General features: G+C 38.0%; 1 protein-coding gene across 1 annotated transcript in view; it reads right to left on the reverse strand.

Annotated features, from left to right (window-relative positions):
• Positions 1-21670, reverse strand: part of LOC122805310 (rac GTPase-activating protein 1-like) — a 748681-nt gene that overhangs the window by 441755 nt on the left and 285256 nt on the right. The window contains exon 6 of the mRNA XM_044075398.1: positions 14232-14285. Coding sequence (XP_043931333.1) covers positions 14232-14285 — 54 coding nt within the window. The remainder of the gene's footprint in view (positions 1-14231; positions 14286-21670) is intronic.

Below are 21670 nucleotides of genomic sequence, written 5' to 3' on the forward strand. Positions count from 1 at the left end.
GGGGCCATCTCAAACTGATTTTGCTTTAAATTAATATTCTAATATTTTGAAATGAGCAATCTACAGCATCCAGATAACCTATAATCTGACATGGCCTCTTAACAGTCTCTTTCAGGTGCAGTGAGGTTTTAAAATTTCTGATTTTAAAACCCGATTTAAACCTGAGAAATGAAACACTAAACAGAGTTTTGCTCTCTGTAATTAAATGTAATATCAAGGGGTTCCTATCTTGAACTTTAATCTTCACACTTAAGGACATTCAATTACTTTAAACTCTTCAGCTGTACATAGCTTGACTACTGGGAATAAAAGATAGAACCGAGGCCACATATGATAATGCCTGAAAGATGACTCCCAACTCACAAAGCTAATGTCTTGCACTCCATTTGAGTTACAACTACCAAAGTTTTAAAACAGAAGCATGTATGTATGTGTAACTGCACAAACCTGTGTATATACACAAATTAAAATGCTTGACTTGTACTTTTCCTTTTACCTTACTAATAAGAATCATCTCTCTCAACCTCTTAAAGCAGAAAATCTGGTCAAGACCATTAATAAAAGTGGGACAACGGCCCAATAATAGGGACAATGTTTAAATATCGCTCTTACAAACTTAAAAAGTTGATAGAATAGCAGGTTTTGCATTACCATGAATTTTCTGAAGGGTATGAAGTTTGAAACTCAAATGTCTGTCATTATTTCTAACTTCAGTCTTTAAAGATTTACCACTAATTTGCCAGAAAACCACAAAAACAAAACCAGAAATATGAGGCATAAATCTGGACATTTTGCGAAAATCTGTACAGTTGAGAGGTATGAATTATGAATACACATTGATGTTTCTATTAATACTGGGTCTCGGTTGTTTAACAGGTCCTTACAATTTGATGCTTATAACCTTTATAGATTGATTTTTTCCCAAACAGTTTTAGCAGTAGTTTTAGGTAACAGGAGTTCACTGTAGTAGGGCAATTATCAAAATAAGTTTTTAAAATAAACTAAGTTCACCAATCACTAAACATCAGAGAGCTTAAAACCGTTGACTGCATGTACTAAACTTCTTAAGAGCCTACTCACAACAATTACCATTTATTTACGTGCTAGTAACAGTCCTGCACACATGATTTTGCAATGCCATACAAACAGCTTATAGGACAGCAGCTCAGTAATCCTTGGCAAAGATTGTCAGTTAATGAAACATGTAACATGACCATAGGAAATCTTCTTTCAGCTTTTCCTGGTTAGGGTCGCCACAGTGGATCACCTGTCCGCTCATGACTGGCAGTGAGAGTTTTACAGTGTCAAGTTGCCAGCCCAGCACCCAACCTTCCACAGAAGGCACACACATGCACACAGTCACACCTAGGGCCAATTTATAGTGTCCAATCCACCTACAGCATGTCTTTGGGATGTGGGAGGAAACTGGAGCACCCGGAGAAAACTCACATGACCACAGGGAGGACATGCAGACTCTGCACAGAGGGCACCCCAGCCGAGGATCAAACCGGAAAACCTCTTGCTGTGAGGTGGCAACGCTAACCGCTGCACCACCGCAGATGCCCTCCAACATGACCATAGGAAATCTTTGCAATAATTCCACAACTGAGATATCCTACTTGCAAATTAACGGATTATGCAGTGTATAACTACAATATGGTATTTGTTTGTGTAACAAATAATTCATCTACTCGATGCATACTTAAATTATTCTACTATGCTGATTTGCAACCGTACCAAAGATATGGGTAGATCTGCAGCAGTACAAAAGCCTGATAAGACTTGCTGATAACCATGAAACATGTATAAATAATTATAGAAGGGTTTACTACAACATTAAGTGTTCATGAGCACTTTGGCCAGAAAGGAATACATTTCAAATAGCCAGCTACCTAGATGCACTGACAGCAGATTTTTGATCACATTGGAAGCTTATCTTTGTTGCTGACAGCTTTGTTAATCACCAATCAATAAACTGCAGGAGCAGCAAAATGACACTTTCAAGCATGAAAATACAAATTTACATACTTTTTGGCTGACTACACTACTAAACTACAAGTATTCAAGACAACAACATACCTGCTCCATTCACTTTAGTATCCCTCGACAACACAACACAGTTCACATTGACTACTTCAGGAAGGATTATACCATCAGCCCCACAACTGTAGGGTATCCTGCTATAACCCATGTTCCCCTTACTCACAATTTTCTTGCCTGCAGTGCGTATTCCCTCCACCTCTTTTCTATCAGCTACCTGACCCTTCCTTGAAGTTTTCCTCCCCAAGTTTCAGACAATGATCTTGGCTGGTGCTCTGCAAGTTCTTTACCCAATGCTTTCTTTCTGTTCTGTTAACTAATCTTCACAACCATACTATGCTCTTCTGCACACATACATCACTAGCTATGTTTTCAGTGCCTCACTATTTCACCTTTTACTCATTCAGTTATCACCAAAGTCTACTCTCCCCTAAAGTACCCCTACGACCCCCCATTCACCCCATATAAACACATAGACAGTTGCCCATGATATTCCTCTTGTATACTTTCTTAAAGATGTTTACATCTTCTGCACACACCTTCCTCACTTCCTCACAATACCACTGAGTGTGAATTAACTGCTCTAACACCACAACTCAAAAGTATGTGTCAATCCTTCCCATCACTTCAGCCTATGCAATAACCTTTTGCAAACAACCTTCTGTCCTTACATTCTTTATAATCTGTTTAAACATCAGCCCACATTTTATCCTTCTTCCATATCTTATAGGCTCATCGGTTCATAGGTGTTTACTAGGCTAATGACCACAAGGGCCTTTTTAAGCCTAGCCATGCATCTCAAATCTATGACAAGTTCTGATACCCTTGATAGGTTTAAGCATGGGCCTGGGAGATGAACCATTTACAGGTTATCTGTTTGCATTAGAGACATAGGTGCCAAACCTGGGATGAATTTCTGGTTTCCCATCCAATAGGCCAAGTTACACTTGAATTGGGTTAGGGAGGAACTCTGCTTCACATGGATGGGGAGCCTGTTCCATAGACAGGGCAGTCTCTGGGATACATACCTCTCTCTCCAGCAGGTCCTACTTATAGTACAGCCAAGGTTTAAGTTTTAAGAATGGGTAATTCTGCTACGGTTTGTTTTGTGGATATACAGGTGGTCCATTAGAGTGGGGTCTGACAATTCCCTATATGTCAGGCATAGATCTCCCCTCAAAAGCCTGTAGGAGACAGAATACGGGAATAGGGCCTTGGTCTGCATAGAACATATTACTTACGCTCTGTATTCTTTTAGTGAGCAACCTCTGTGGATGTTCCAGTTTTTGGATATGCCTGGTTAGATACATACAAAAGGGTGCATTGTACTCAATGCTGGGTCTGATGAATGCTGAATACAGTGGAACAATGACTTCCTTGGACTTAGATGCCATACCTTTGTTTACAAGGTTGCTTGCAACACAGAATGATTTCCTCACCACTGCAGGCACTCGATGACCAAAGACTAGATTACTACCTATGTGTGTCCCCAGGTCCCTCACTAGTGGGTCATCTCTTAGGGGTGTGTTGTCAATATGATAGTGACCAGGGGTGGATGACTTCCTGAAGGATACTAGGATATTATTATGCATTTCTTGGCATTTAGTTTTAGTCCATTGCTCTGACACCAGTTATTTGTCTGTATCAGCCCATCCTAGAGTACTTTGTGTCAGTGGTTGATTTAATGACAGCTCCTAATTTGCAATCATCTGCAAATTTACTCAGCCAGAAACCACTGACATTGGCCTCAATGTCTGAGAAGTAAATGCCAAAAAGGAGTGGTCCAAGGACTGATCCCTGAGGGACTCCACCTGTTACTATCCTCTTTGTAGTGGTGTTCTCCCCAATTCTAGCTTCTTGGGTCCTGTCTGTGAGACAGTTGGCTATCCACTGGAGGACATATGGGTCTGTACCTAACCTCTTAAGCTTGTCAACAATACTTGAGTTGGGTAATGTGTCAAGTACCTTGGCCAGATTAAGGTAGGCAGTGTGAAAGATTTTGCCCTCATCTATTGCTTTGGTGAACTTCTCAAAGAAGTCCACCAGGCTGAGTAGGTATGATCTGTCTTTGACAAAACCAAACTGGGATGGGTCTAGTGTCTGGAGGCTTACTATATCTCTACTGATCATGATAATTCTTTCCATGGCTTTAAATATAAGATGAGTGAGACTTATGGGTCTGTAGTTTCCAGAGTCTGTAGATGGCCCACCTTTGTGCAGAGGGATGACTATTGCATTTCTCCATTCGTCAGGCACAAAGCATGTTTGGAGGCTATAGTTAAATAGTAATTCCAGAGGCCCAGATACATCATGTTTCATGCTATTTAGAAGGCATCCTGGGATATTATCTCGGCCCATTGATGCAGTGTTCTTGGTCTTAGAGAGAGCATTAAGGACCTCTTCCCTAGTGATAGTAGGGGAAGTTGTATTTGATGATACTTCCTGAGGAAGGGTTGATGGGGAGAGAGGAGTAAAGCTGGAGCTGAATTCATCAGCCAGGAGGTTTGCTGTATCTTCTGGCTCAGTATAGGTGGCCCCATTTACAATGAGCTCTGCACACAATTCTGTATTGCCTTTGAGGTTGCGGACATAGCTAAATAATGCTTTGTGGTTATCCTTGGCCTGGGAGGCCAAACTTGCATCAAATTTGGCTTTGGTAGACTTTATTTGTCCTCTGAGTTGTTTGTTTAGTTTAATGAGAGTGCTTCTATCCTGCTGGGTGCTGCACCTCCTAATTTTTGCCATGATTTTCTTCCTCCTATTATAATTGATTTTGTGACTATACCAGGGTGGCTTGTTTTTTGAGTTAGTTCTGTACTTCTTCCTAGTGGGTACAGCTTCGTCTATTGCAGCTATTAACATGCTTATACAGGGATTCTGTGAACAATTCTGCATAGGCAGAAGTATTCTCAGGGTTCATAGGGGCTTGAAATTTTGCCAGGTTCTCACTTAGGAAGTTAGCCTTAGAATAGTTCCCGAATACTCACGGTTGAGCTGGGGGGGGGGGCTAGGTTTTATTTTTACTTCAAACGAGACCATTTTGTGGTCTGACCTTACCAGTGAAGGCATTACAGCAGGGAAGGTTTCACTGAACCAGATAACTCAAAGCTTATCCATTCCTCTGCATTGCTTCTCTTCATCAAGATCCCAAAGCATTTTCAATATCCTCCCTGACTGTTGACTTGTCCATACCTCCTCACCTCTCTGACTCTCTTCACCTTTAGGTCCCTTACTCTTTTCTCCAGTTTTCTGGGAAAATTCCTTTAATCCACTGTACTCTAACAAGGTCCCCTTCATAAACTGTACTGCGTTTTTTGAATACACCCCTTATCTCATCTCTGTGCCTATCTAACCAGTCAAGCCCTTGCTCCCCAGTTATGTAGAATTTTCTTACAGTGTACAGTTAATTTCTCTTCTCTTAATACTTCTACACCCCCCATTAGACCTTCCAAATGGAATAGTCAGTAAAAGCTTTTCTTTTTTTTTTAACCTCTTTTCCTGGTTCATGTAACTCACTACTCACTCCATAAATCCTTTACTTCCAGTTTCACCATCCCATTTCCCTCAGTTTAACTATCCATTTTGTCATCTCCTCAGCTTTCAATTCATGTTGAGTGCTGCTGGATATTTGCTAAAATGAGCCATTCCCCAGTCCCCAGATTATTACTGACCCTGAACCTCTCTTACTATCCTAAATCCTTTCTCACTCCAAACACATCTATCTCATATTGTCCGTCTCTCTAATAATGTTTTAGCCACTGGGGCTGAATCCAAATTACTCCATATATATAGCACCAGTGGGAGAAGCCTGACCCTTGCTATATCAGTCCTTCTAGTTTCTTACCTTCCATGCCACTCCTAATGGTTTGCAGCTCATATCTGTTGTGCATCACTGTCTAATTTTTCTGCAGAATTTCATTATTACCATGGGACACGTTTATCCCCACTAATGGTATACCACCACAAAACATCACAGGAACCCCTCCCCCCACCGCCTTCTGTAATGACTACTATAGCTTCTGCAGGTGAAATTTTAACTTTTAACTCTATCCTTTCCAAACTCTTAAAATATGATACTCTAAATATATGGGTAGCATAGTGACTGAGTGGAATGTTTCTGCATCACAGAGTCTGGTATTTAATCCTGATTTCTGTTCACCGTTTTCATGGAGTTTGCATATTTTTCTCTGTGTATGTCTGGTTCATCCACAGGTACTCCACTTAAATACTACCAAACAAAATCATGCTACTTGATTGGCTACACTAAACTTTCCAGATATTTACATGTGGTATTTTCCCTTGCTCTTGTAGCCCAGGTCATGATGATAATCTACAGACTAGCCTACTTACCTATTAAAAAGCGATAAACAAGCTCCATCTCTAACAAATGCCCTACATCACTGAGCAGCAGTATGTATACATTCATGCTTTGCTCAAGATTCCATTTATCCTTCTGCAGAGGTCCTGGTGATGCTAAAGCCTGTGGGGCAAGGCATTCAAGTCCATTCTGGAGAGGGTGCAGGTCTATAAAATAATGTGTGTACATTCATGCATATACAGACAAAAGCGCACACCACACACAGCACTTTATGGGTAACTCGGAGAATGCCAAATTACTACTGTTATATCTTTGGGAGTTATGGTAAACCTACAAAGATAGAAAAGACATGCAAACTCTACACAGAAAACATCTCAGCTGAGACTAGAAGCAGATACCCTCTTGCTGTCATTCTGCCAAGTTACTGTATCACTGAACCGCTACACTACATGCAAAGAGATGAAAAGTGCTCTTCTGCCCCAAACCTTGCCAAGTGGTCTCAGTCTTACAGATAAAACTTCTATTGCCAATAATAATCTATGTGAGAAAGAACAACATTGTCTTTTATCCCATCCTAAATAAAATGTATGATCATAGCTCTGATGGTTTCCTGGGTTACATTCAATCGCTTGAACTCTCAAGTGTTAGTGCAGCCAGTCTGTAAATTAACTTTTTTAACTTGACAACTGTTTATTTGCTCAGAAACGTGGCACAATGGGAATCATTGGTGGGAGTGCGGGAGGTGTCCTCTGCAAAAGTAATAAAAAATTGATTTTTTTTTTAAGCTGTCTGATTAGATTTTGTGTATATTCAAATCTTTGTGATTTGAACACTTTTAGCACTGACAGGGATTCAAAGTGTTGGTACTTTGAACATCTCACAGACTTTTTCCTATAAAATGGGCACATCTTTTCTTCCCCATGTCCTATACCAGAATCTCAAATAGAAACTCCTGTTTTATTGATCTCTTAAAGCCTTATGAAGATCAAAAACGTACTACCTGCTGTACAATTCTTATCCCTTCCCTAACTAGTTTAACAATAATCTGTAGATGTCGTCTCATTCACGAAGCTGTTTTGAGATACAGACTTCTAAGACTTCCATGTCTAAGGAATTTTTGTATTTATTAGTTGTTCTTATTCCTTAACCAATCTATTTGCACTAGAGTATAACTGAATAGGTTCCATTACATGAGTTATACTTCTCCAGCCAATGAACTAATTCACCTATATTCAAATCAGTGAACTAATTCACCTATATTCAAATCAGTGAACTAATTCACCTATATTCAAGTCAGTGAACTAATTCACCTATATTCAAATCAGTGAACTAATTCACCTATATTCAAATCAGTGAACTAATTCACCTATATTCAAATCAGTGAACTAATTCACCTATATTCAAATCAGTGAACTAATTCACCTATATTCAAATCAGTGAACTAATTCACGTATATTCAAATCAGCTCTAGTGATCTGCTCATACCTGTTCCTATAGTTAAGTGTTCTCACTCATGTTTTCCCAATTCACTATCGATGTGTCGACTATCTGACTTTTCCACTCCCAGCTACATCTTATTGACTTTTATGAAATCATATGCCTCTAAATAGCCTATCTAAATCTGGTCCAAGTATTGAAGCCCTCCATTATTATTTGCATTGTCTCCCCTGCTGTCCTTACTGATGTGAAAACAGAAAAGTCAGAAAACACATTCTCAGTAAATCACAGTTTGACCTTTACACTGATCTCAAATCAGTTTCTCTCCAGTACTTCAGTCCCACTCTGTACTTTCCTTCCAATCCTAACTGTCCATGCAGCAAAATCACTGTTTTGACTCATTCCTCCTCAGTATACACAATCTGCATTCCCTTATGAATAACCACATGCATTAAACACCCACACCTCAATGACTCAGTTTTTGAAACACAACCACTTCTGCACTTTCCATTGTTAACTTAACCTATGTTAAACCTCTGTCACTACTGGAAATCCTTATTCGTCCTACGTTCTATATTGGTTCTACTACAGAACTTCTCTTACAGAGAGACAGGGAGACAGAGATAAAGAATCCCCCAAGCCTCTCAACTCACTGCTACATCCTCAGAGCTTTACTCTCTAGATGACTAGATGTCCCTATGAAAGATATCAGATGTACTTCACTTCCAGCAGCATGCTATTTAAACCTTTGTAAAGGTATGGACCCCAAACACTTCTGGTGTGTGTCTGAGCACCCACAGCTTCACACCCTCTACCTTTCCCACATCTCAGTACCACCATCTAACTCACCCTCACCACACCCATGGACCTGTTTCCATGTTTAGCCTAGGGGTTTAAGACTACATGCTGTAAGATAAAGATACTTTAGCACTTCAGCATGTAATTCCTCCAGCCCCCCTCTGCCTCTTGTGTGACTCTGAGCAAGTCACTTCATCGGACAGTTCTCCTAGGACACCCCTTAAAAGGGAATAGAATCCCTTTAAAAAATCCACCATGATTCCTTTGACTAACCCCCCACTCTCCTGCTCCATTCCTTCACCAAATCTTGTATCTCCTGGATTACCTAGGTAGCCCTACCCATGCTACATTATCTGATCTCAAGTCAGTTTCTCTCCAGTACTTCAGTCCCACTCTACACTTTCCTTCCAACCCTTACCCCAGACTTTCCCTTATTACTCTGCCCCCTAATGGAGTGGTATGTATCGCCAAAAATCTTTAAAGATTAAAATAGTATTGTGACTTTCTTCCCCTCACTGATTTATCTGAAACTCTCACTGCCTTCCAACCCCCCCCCCCCATTTGGTAACATAACTACACTTCTCTTGTGAGCACAGCTTCCACAAACCTGCAGCACCATCTAGTTATAAATATGCTACTATAACTAGAAGCCAACAGTTTCCTCCACATTCCACCAGATTCAGAGATCTGCATTTCCTCATAACACTAATACTAACAAACCTTCAGCAGTCAATACTTCCTGCTGCTGATACTCATCAGCTGAGCACTTTTCACTCATACTACTGAGGAGCATTAATGCACCAATGCCACCCCTCTTCCCATGACTTAAAGCCAACATAGTAGTTTTTGCTGAAGCTATCAATCCATTACCCCAGAAAATGGCTTCTACATTCACATATGCTTTTTCAAATCTTCGCCTTACTTACAACTGCCTTGCAAAGTATGTTTGAACTTTTAACAGGAGAAAATAATAAAATGTGTGTGCATCCTATTTAATAAACTGTTATATAAATAGTAGTACACACTGCAGAGCTCTGGTTGCAATGTCCTTTGGTAAACCAGCTTAATTTCTTAAGTGTTTCTCTTCACTATTACCATAGTGTGAGGCCTGCATCTATCCAAATTCACAAAGACATTCAGTGAGCAATAATTCTCCTTCAGGTCTGACTTGAGCAAGTGAATCTCTTACCACAATCTCTTCCCACTGATCTATTTTAGATCTTTACAGTATTTTTAGCCTTTGACACTCTCTCAGGCAAGTCATACATGAACATTTCTTTATTGTTGGTGCTCACCCCACCATGTCCCATCCTAGCAAAGTTGGAAAACACTGTTGGGGAGGGGAGGGAACAATCTAAAATCCATCCATGCATGAAGTTTAACAAAAACGAAACCTACACTTATCTTTCCTAACTTTACTGGTAAGGAGTTTTTAACCCAGTTTCATCCCTGTCTCATGACAGGTCAACCTGCACCCAGTAACCACTGTCTCACACTTATTGGTAATCCACTTCCTTCATTTACACTACAGATGATTTATCTTTTCTTACCACATTAGCTGCCATCTTTCACCTGTCTCACTTTGCCTCTTAAGGCTAGTATTTACCATGCTCAACTACCTCAAACTGTACCTCCCAATATCATCTACCATTCATATCTATCTTCCACTCCAACACTATGCTCCTTCATATTACCTTAATTTCACTACTAATCTTAGTCAAATCTTGCTACTTTCCACAGCATAACATCACCAACTTAGTCATGCCTTTTACTATAGTTCTGTATCGATATGACTGCAAAATAACTGACTTAAAAATAATTACAACACCTAAAATTACCAAACAATAAATACAAAGTCAGACTTACTTTCTGTCTTCCCATTCTGTATAATTGCATCATAAAATATGTAATTGCACACAAAATTATTCATAAATGCTACCCTCAGGTCCTTATCACTACTTTATTCATATATCTCAGTAGAGATGGACACCAAAACTCCAGGCCACTCAATCATCACATCCCTCAATCACCAGATAATTCAGAACCAGTCATCTGAAACGCTATGCCCTCAGGTCTCCTTTAATATAAATATTCAGAGTTTCTCCAATAAAGCACCAGAACTAAAAGCATGGGTCTTCCCCACATAAATCTGATATTTTATCCCTTATCAAACTGGATAAAACCCTCCAATAAACATGAAGAATTTCCTCCACAGGGCTACAATATTATCAGGTCTGGTAGATTAAACAAAAGAGATGGAGGAATAGCTATTATTTATGCCAACACCTTATCATACAGTGCACAAATTTGACAAAGCTGAAATTTGGTTTACCTCACCAATGCTTAAAAAAGATAGTGTGCAATTACAATCTATATCACACAAATACCAATTTCTCCATAATTGCAGATACACTATCATGAAATAAAAATAATGTCACCCAAGAAACTCGTACTTAAAACTAACATCTGGACTGATTCAAATTGAAGTCTCTAACACTATCTGTCATATATAACTTAAGTCAACTGATTAATTACCATTTGGTAGAAAGGCCAACAAGAATATAGTCCTTGACTGGATATTAAGCAATGCCTGTGGCACATTCTCAGCTATAGGTTCACTTCCAGGCTCCTTAAGTGATCATAACAAAACATAAGTTATCCATCAATGCACCAAAAGCTATAGAAATAGTTCATACAACTGAGTTCAAAATCACACAGATGTCAGCTTAACCTCCTTTACTTCTCTTTCCTAAAAGCAATTGAAAAATTTAAATTTTACTTTATCATTTCTCAATAGTCCATTAAGACACACGTCAAATCTAGTCAACCCCATTGGTTTACTAGACACTCCAAACCAACAATGCAAGAAAGAGATAAGGAATGGAAATAAAGGTATAAATTCAAAACTGAAGCCTCTTAGCAGACATATAGACAGCTGAGAAATCTCTCCTTGAAACTCATCCAAAAAAAAAAAAAAAGACAAAAAAAAAAAAAATAAATAACTTTTTTCACCCAGCCCCAAAATAATAACCTTTCTACCCCCCAAATTTTATTGGACAGCCATAAGCAATCTTGTGAAATACAGAAAAACCCAGCCAAATCTCCCACCAAATGAAAGAAACCAAAACACTGCTCAACTAACTTCCATTTCATTCAAGTAATATTTGCAGCAATAAAAAAAAATCTAACAGATGACTCATTAGATACCCTTCAGTTCATTTAAAATAGTAAACCAATGAACACCAAATAAACTGGGGAATCTCCTGGAAGTAAGATCGACTTCGAAACAATAATGAATCCTGTAGAGCGAGACTCAACTCAAGAAAGGAACTGCACCAATCCAATGGAAGTGGAATAAGTTTATTAAGCTGAATAACACATAAAATTAGCTTTTTGTCATAGACAAGGACTTCATCAGAAAATATTGACATACTAAAATGGTGCTTCTTTTATACCTAACCCTAAATTGTTAACAAATTAGTAAGCTAATAGATTAATGAAATAATGACATAAGTGCTGCTTTTAAGGCATATACCAATATAATTGCATATGAACTTAAACACTCTTATTTAAAAATGTTGAAATCACATAAAAGACTTATAAAATATATACCCATCTTTTGATTTTTCTAGTTTTTTTCATGTATCCTAAGTGGAAATAATAAGTGATAAACTATTACAGTAGTTCTAAAATTTTAGTATTTACATAACTTCTTCTTCTTTCGGCTTTTCCCGGTTAGGGTCGCCAGAGCGGATCACCTGTCTGCTCATGATTGGCGGTGGAGTTTTACAGTGTCGAGTTGCCAGCCCGGCACCCAACCTTCCACAGAAGGCACACACACTCACACCTAGGGCCAATTTAGAGTGTCCAATCCACCTGCAGCATGTCTTTGGGATGTGGGAGGAAACCAGTGCACCCGGAGGGGAAACCCATGCGACCACAGGGAGGACATGCAGACTCCACACAGAAGGCACCCCAGCCGAAGATCGAACCGGAGAACCTCTTGCTGTGAGGCGGCAATGCTAACCACTGTACCACAGTGGCCGCCCTTAGTATTTACATGTTATTCAGTTTAATAAACTTATTTTGTTTCCATTGGATTGGTGCAGTTCCTTTCTGGAGTTGGGTCTCCCTCTACTGATTCATTGTGGTTTCGGAGTGGATCTCATTTAAAACAGTACCTCGACATTTTCTTTTCAACCAGCTCAAAATAATATACAAAAACTGCTAAGGTAACAGAGTCCTACAACATTAACAGCCAATCAACTTCCTGATAAATACCTAAAATCCACCACTGATGCCACATCCTACCCCATATTGATACTAAATCAAACGGGCCTATATTGGAATCTAATGTACCCAAAATAAAGGGGAAAAAACATATTATCCCACAATATAAAGAGGAGAGAATAAGTGGAGTTATCCAACTATCAAACAATAGCCATACTCACTTCCTAGGCAAAAATTCTAGAAAGATGTTTACATTCTGAACTACTGAAGTATTCTAGATAACGAACTACTCTGTCCGATCCAACATGGTTTTCACCCTTCACGTAAGCATTGCTACAGCTTTTCTCTCCTTCCACAGTACAACAAATCAAGCTAGGGACAAAGGTAAAACAGTCTCTTACATATTCCCAGATCTAATAAAAGCATTTGATACAGTCTCCCATACCAAATTGCTACAAAAAATATTCTCCCTACTTCTTTTCCACCTCTACCCTAATATGATTTAAAAAGTATCTCTTCAATCGAACACAATGCATCATATGGCAAACATAATACTCATGCCAACTACCCATAACCATTGGTGCCCGTCACTGCTCAATAGTAGGTCTCTCCTCTTCAATATTCTTAAAAACAATATCCATACTGCAGTAGGGCAAGGTTCCATAGTTCAGTATGCAGATGGTGACACTTCAATTTTCTCATTTCAAAGCATGTATGCATGCTACCTCTAGAGGCTTTTACACAATAACCGTACTTTAATCTGCTCAGTTCAAAGCATGTCATCACTACAAAACTATTACACAACATCCTACTCCTCTAAGCCAACATCAGCCATTCATGCTCAATCTTTTTCAGTTGCTTCCTTCAATGTTAGGGCTAATGAAATTTAGTGCAGCTGTAATGTAATCAGGGGTCCACCTCTGTGTGACAAAGAGTTTTTTATGTTCTGTTTTTAACAAATGTTACATGTTAAATTAGCAGCTTTACAATTTGCTTAAAAGAAAGCCGACTACCTGAACATAGTTAAATCCTCTAAATGGCCACAGCACTATATCCACTTCCTGAAACAGATCCCTACTGACGAAGTACTATGAAACTTTTACTCACAGGTGTTACATTTGCAACAAATATCACTTTAAAGCACATAATTGTTTTTCTACATGGAACACATCTGTTCTCACCGAACAGCACAAAATTAATGAATTTAGCTTCATGTTGTGTTGGAGATAGCTACTCTAATGATTTTTTTTTTCTGAAAAACATTTTATGATAACTTGAATGAAATAAGAATTTCTCAGTGCAACTGTGGTCTTAATTCAGATTAATTTTTTAACTGAAACAAATAAAGATTTATCAAAGTTAAAACTACTAGGAGAAAACATACATTTGAGGTATAAATTCTACATACCCGTTTTTCTCTTTTTTTCAAGAGGAAAGGTCTAACCGCAAATGAATCCACCTCCTAAACAGGAAGAAAAGCAACTTGATTATTGTGCTTTAGTTAAAGTGTGCCCAAGCTCTTCCCATACTTGAAAATACAAACCCATTAAAGCTCATTCTTATTTCATTTTTATTTACTGTACCCATTAAAAAGCATGAATACTCTAAAAGAACACTAGAGAACAATGCAAAAATATAACACTAGCCGTAGGAAAAACAGCCTTTAGAGTAAATGCATATGTGTAGCACATGTACAGTATTTTTATAATGCACAGATAAGTTGTCAGCCTTGGTAGGAGGAAAGACAATATTAATAACATTAATTAGTGGAACTCAAGACAGAAAGCCATTTCCACTGACCTACTTCTACCTTTTAGGCAAATCATAGTGTAATAATGAAAAGACAAACATAAATTAAGTGCATATAAATAAACTATACACATACATTCATAAATGTATTACTTTAGGGTGACAAGACTAATTTCACAATCGTCCTCTATTTGGAAATGAATTGCCATATTGATCAGATGATACAACTTCCTTGAATCTTAAAAACAAAAAGTATAGACCGTAACAGAGATGCATTGGTACCCCCTGAAAAGGACTTTTGGTGCTTGCCCTCTCCCCTTCTGAAACCTAAGCTGACTGAAGATTTTGATGAGCAGTTTCTCCTACTGCATACTGGTTACCACTGCCTCATTTGTTTTCTGGTTGGAAGGATGCAGAGTAGCCTTAAATCAGTTTCCAAATAAAAGCTTTATTCTTCATATTCCATGGAAATGAGAGGTCATTTGTTGACTATGGTACAATGTAGGATGGGGCTTGTTGGACAAGCTCATGCACAATGATACTGGGGTATACACATTTTATTTTATCCCTTCTATGAGTGAATGTGTTATTACTTTTCATTTTTTTAAACATTTCAAGTGCCTTCTGCTGCATAATACGATCTGATTAACTGAATATTTCTAATAAATACAGCTAATGTGTACTACATACTGTTCAATATAGTACTGTAGAATTTCTGTCTTTGCCTTTAGGTCATGGATGGCCTTGGCCCACTTTACTTACCTGCAAAACAAGTGGGAAAACCAGCTAAACTTTTAGGCTGGACCCATGCATGGCATAATCTATCAAAGGAAATAATGTAAGCAAGTCACTGGCAGGTAGCAGGGATGGAAAGAAGATGGAAAAAGTGGTTTCACAGAACAAAATTTGTAGAAATAAGGAGTGGGAAGTCCATATGTTGAGTTTCTGAATCAAGAAAGCATTTTTACCTGAACCAGTATCATTCCTAGAAACAGTGAGACGGTTTTGAGAAGAGAAGGAGGAACAAAATATCATAACATTTATTGGCAAACCGTAAGCACACCACGAGGAGTTAGATCTTGTAAGCAGAATGACGAGAATTTCATAGGGAGTACTACGGGTAGCATGTGCGACTGACTAAGGCTAATGTAGTATTGTTGATGGATTCACTTTTACTTACTTGTGCTTCTTTTGAAGAAAGACGGGTTAAAAATTATCCGTTTTGACTGAGGACATATTACATCCTTGAAAGCCTTGTCTTAAGCCTCCACTGTTAAAAAACACTACAATATAGATATAAATAATAAATAATATAAATACTACAATAGTCGTTAATATATTTATAGTTATTTGAAATGTCTAAGAAGGTGAGTACAATGTCTAAATTAACATCAATTTAAATTTTAGTTGGGCATGCCAGCATGATAGCAATACCAAATATCATGGACTGGGAGTTTTTCCATGTTAACAGACTATTTCTTAGAGAAGAATTAACTGCCCGCAATGATAAGGTTCTGTCAACGTATTTACTGATAATATTGGAATTTGTGTTGCATCATCATAATAGGGCCATATCAGTTACACAAAGATGACAGATGACACTGGTTAGGCACCAATGGTGGCAATCAATGAACACAGACAAACACAGCTGAATGATGTATTTATTGTAAAAGGAGGTACACAACTAGTATCACTGCTGTGGGAAAACACAGTTTGTAACAAAATGAAAGACAGATATCAGTTTTTGGAAAGATTTTTTTTAAGCACCCAAACCTCCTCTAGGACATGCAGTTGCAATCTCATGGTACGGCCATTAACCCACTTGAAGACGGCACACCACATGCCCTTCTTGGTTTCTTTCTGGTGCTCAGGAGAAAGCAGAGTACACCTGCAAAAGCCCTTGAGGTGTGTTCATGAACTCTCACAAAGGCAGAAGAGGCACAATTCTTAATCCCTCTTGCAAAAACATCTAAGCATACATGTTTGATTCCAAACTTAAGGTTTAATAATGCAATATTAAAAGGTAACCACAAAGAAATATTAGAAAAATATACCAAGTAATAGTAGCCGATATAAAACACTATGAACGTGGTAGAGGGATGCACTGGTGAATCCTAACCAGTAGCAAATTACATTCCACCTTGTCCCTCTACCATTATGGCTAACTATGTTGCAATGCTGTACAAATATTGTAAAGATTAGCGTGTCAAGAAACATGCATGGTTTTCAGAGGGTACTAACTAATTTACCCTCCAAGCTCTACAAAAGGGAAGTTGGGCTAAAGCAACCTCTATAGCACTATTAGAGCAAATCCTGTTCCACCCAGATGGTATAAACTAATATATAATGCCTGCAAAAGCATGCAGGAAGAACCATATTGCAGATTCAGAAATAAATTCTCTGAGCAGGTACATTCTTGACAATGGCTATAGTGCTAGCTGCTGATCTGATAAAGTAGGCCTTAACTTCTCCAGAAAAGTATATTCTACTACACCATCCTACTCCAACAGTCAACCCTTTCCATATCTTTTCTATTCTCCAACTGCTCCTTGGCAGTACATGTTAGTGCCATTGTGATTATGTCAGTGTAACCCTCCATAACTTCTCAAAATATACACTAATACAGTTTTTGGCATTTAGTTTCAGTGTGAGATTTTGGTACCAGCAATTTATTTGGGACAAAACTTCCTGTGTAGGATGGTTACATCAATTGGTGATTCAATGAGTGCTACTAGCTTGCAGTCATCTGCAAACTTAGTCAGAGCCCTGTGGAACTGACTTTTCCTTCAGAGAAGTATTTATTTTATTTTTCTTTATTTATTTGACATTTGTTAACCGGGTTGATCCAGCTGGGCCAGGAGCCTGTTTTCAGTGGAGACCCAAGGAGAAAAGCTCCAGTTACAAAACAATTTAGGATAACATAGGTAACAAAAAAATAGTAATTACCATAACCAAGCATAACTTCAAAAACATATTAATACAAGTATGAATCAAACATATTTAGATTACTGTAAGAGGATTGCCTCATAGAAATAAGCATATGAATCCCCCCCCTTTATATATATATATATATATATATATATATATATATATATACATACAAACAAGTTATATACAAGTGATATACAAGTAATAAGATTTCTTTCGTAGGAAGGTATAGATGCTTTCAGGAGTTTAGAGGGAGGAAGAACCATTGTATAAAGGGGAAATATCAGGTAGGTTCTAAGCAGAAACATGATTTGGTGTAGAGAAAATAATGTTTGAGTTCCTTTTTAAAGTGCGCAGGGTGTATGATGGAGCGTATGTGTAGAGGAAGTTTGTTCCAAGTGTGGGCTATACAGCAGTTATATTGTAGTTTGCCTATGTTCTTCTTTGGATGATCTACATTCAAAAGTTGTTGGTTAGAGGTGCGGAGGGTTCTAGAAGGGGTATAGGTAGATAAAGTAGTAGTGAGAGCTGGACAGGATGAAGGCCTTTATAGAATGGAGTGAATAACTTGAAATTGAGAAAGGAGTAGTAGTTGAGGGAATTTGAGCCATTGTAAGGAGTTCAAGGACAGGCAGTGATTGGAGTTGTAGGGGGAGTTTGTAATGAATCTTGCAATTTTGTGATAAGTTTGTTGCAGTTTGTTCATGGTGGTAGCTTGTATGTTGGTTAGTATGGGGGCTGCATAGAGAAGTGTGGCCAAAAGGAATGACTGTGCTAAGGTGAGTCTAGCATTTGGAGTAAGAAATCTTTTGTTGCGATAGAGCAAGCCAAGTTTCTGGTGTGTTTTTTTTATTCCTTGTAGTAAGCGCAAGTTAAATTTGAGTTTGTCATCTATAAGGACTCCTAACAGTTTAGTGTGTGTGGTTCAGGTTTTATGATACTGTTGTTAGAGGATGTTATGGTAAATGTAGATTTATGGTTGAAAAGAGAGCGTGGGAGAAAGAACAGGAGTTTGGTGGTCTTGGGGTTAAAGCATAAGCAGATTGTCGGATAGCCATTTTTCTGTGGATAGAAAGGAATTTTGAGTAAGGGTGAGAAGGTCTGTAATACTACTGGAGACTGACATGAGTGTGGAGTCATCTGCATATTGTATAAGAGAAGATTGTCTACAAGAGGTGAAGGGTTCATTAGTAAAGATGTTGAATAAGAGGGGACCCAAAATAGAGCCTTAAAGAATATCCCATCTCAGAACCCTGGTGACGGTCTCTTTGGTCTATTTATGAAGTTTCTATTTATGAAGTTAACTCCACCTATTGTGATTGCCCATACCCTATATATGTGAGCCAGTTGGCTATCCAACAAGTGACATAGGGGGTTATTCCCAGTTTATTTAGGTTTTCTACTATGCCTGAACAGGGGATTGTGTCAAAAGCTGTCGCCAGGTCAAGGTATGTGGTTTCGATCATTTTACCTTCATTCTTTGCTTTAGTGACCAAGTCCATCAGGTTGAATAAGCATGAGCTGCCCGCAATGAATGCAAATGGAGATGGATCGAGTGATTGGATTTTCTGTCTGTCCTACTCTAACTCAGATCACCAGCACCTCAAACACCTTGCCTCTGTACCAGCAAGCCCCTATAAAGTTTTTGCAGTACTTATCAAATAAATAAAAAAAAATAAAACTGGCTAACTACTTAGAAAGTGTTTTTTGGTTACCGAGTTATCCTGATTTTCTCTCACGAAAAGTACAAATTGAAATGCTTCAAGTGTTCTCCTTTCTATGCATGTTCTGTGGTTATGCATGCAGTGCAAAATCTTTTTTTTTTAGAAGAAAACAGGAAGATGGGTGGACTGATTCAAATATATACAGACCACTTTATGTATAAAAGATGCACTTATTCTTAAATAAAGCTTTTCTCTGTGGTAGGCTGTGTATTTGTCTTTCCATAATAAGGCCTGCAATTCAGTAATTCCATTTTAAAATATAAGTAACTGAGGTTCTTAGAATGGAGGGGCTAAAAAGAATCAAAGGTTAATTTCTTGATTTCAAAATTCAGATCCCAAACTGGATGCCAAATGCAAAATGAATTCAACTGTTTAACAATGTATTTGATGCTGAAGGAAATTATACAGGTAAATGAGCAGAACTAGATGAGCACTTTCATGTAGGAGTAAAGCCACAAATACAAGGCCCAACAGGGCATGAGTAACTGAAACATTACCTATGCTAGCAGAAGTCTGACATCACAAAACAAAACCTTGTCCACACGGAGAAGTAAGATTGCCTATTTGACATGTTGCCTATTTTATAATAGACAGCATCAAGTAAAAAACAATGCCCTGTTTGGTATTGATATTTGATGTACTACTGCGCCCTCCTGCTATGGGGGGGGGGGGCAACCAAACATTCTGCCACATTTTAATTTGCAGAGTGAACCATGGCCACATTGGCCAAAAAACAGTAGACCTCATGAAGTTGGTTTATTTTTACATTCAACAGAACTTATGGAAATATATAAATGGAGGAACTGCATAAAGACCGTGAAGCCAAAGAACAGAAAACATTTATTCCACTATGAGATGAAGCAACCTGGAAGAAATACTGAAGATGACATTCAGAACTGATGCAAACAAATCATTTTCCTTATAATGTCTAAAATGTGTTTCTTTCCCGTTTCTAATTATGAAATAAACATCCTCCTGCTTAATGTATCTGCTATGTTCTGTTGACTTGGAATGTAACCTGCATAATTAATTGACTGCTGCTCTCAGTCACTGCTAGTTTGCATAACTGGTAATAGGTGATCCCTTACTGGTTAATGTAACTGTGGTATTGTCCATCAATATTTTGAGAATTTCTGGCTAAAGAAATAACTGTATAGTTTCTGGAATAGGAGAACTGCAATAATTTCCTTTATGTTCTGTGTGCTCATTTCTCTGGAAAAGGCAAAATACTCTATAATTTCAGTTCTTGACAATAGACTCAAACAAACTGACACATCAAGTTATGATATGGGAAAGGAGATCAACAAATCTGATTAAAAAAATTTCTTTCAACCAGGCTGTAAAAGTGAAGCTATTTTACAGAAAATACAAAAAGTGGAAGAATGTATTCCAGGAGTCGTTTCTTTTGATTATATTGAAAAACCAAAATAAAATGGCAAAAACTAGAACAGGAAAAAATGGCACTTTAATAAATAAATTAATGTAAAATAAGCACTTTCGTCTGATTAATATCAAACTTCCTCAGATACAAATAGATACATTAGCCAACCATTTAAATACTGAATCAAACCAACCAAATCTGACATAGGTAGTCACATGATAACCAACCACTTTGTCACATGATTACATAGGAAAAACAATACATAAACTAATACAATAATGAACCATACAGAATAAATATGGAAAAATAAAGAAATGTAAATACATCAACTAAGAACCTTAAAAACTGTTGTAATTAAAACATCTCAGCTTGTTAGACTCAGTTGCAAAACACTAACTAGTGATCGTGCATCATTAAGACCCGGTAACTTATGGGCTTGACATCGCAACTGCCATACTAATTCATGTAATTTGATCTTTAGTAGGACCTCCTCCGATGTCCTTTTGGACTTGACCTATAACCCAAAAAACAAACGAGTGGCCTGGGTTTGGTTAACATCATTGGCCAGAGCATTATCCAATTTCTTTTTCCTTATGTAAGTGCTCCTATAACCTCTCTTTCAGCTTTCCATCATTTTTTTCCCCCGATATAAAAATCGGGCCAGATTTTACACTTAGCCAGACAGACTACACTAGAAAAATTACAATTAAATCTACCTCTTTTTTCTTACCTCTGGTCCCTTATTGTAAAACTGCTACCCATGTCTATATGCCTACAATAGGGACAAGATCCACATCTAAACATCCCTTGATTTTTAAAGGAAATACTACAGAAGGGTTCTAAAAGTTTCTTTAAATTTAAGCCCTTAAAGGCAAATTTGGGTCGAAAGTCTTCAGTACCATAAACGGCTTCATCCAAAGCAAGAAGCCCCCAGTTTTTAACTACAATCTCCTTAATAGCCAAAGCATCATTACTCTACGTAGTAATAAACAAAGGCATGTTTGAAACGGTCCCGAGGTCTTTTCAAGGCAATTTTACATGACCCTGCTATTGTTGAACTTCCTA

The sequence above is a fragment of the Protopterus annectens genome, chromosome 6.part1, assembly GCF_019279795.1.
Source record: "Protopterus annectens isolate FY-2018-M chromosome 6.part1, PAN1.0, whole genome shotgun sequence".
NCBI lineage: Eukaryota > Metazoa > Chordata > Ceratodontiformes > Protopteridae > Protopterus > Protopterus annectens.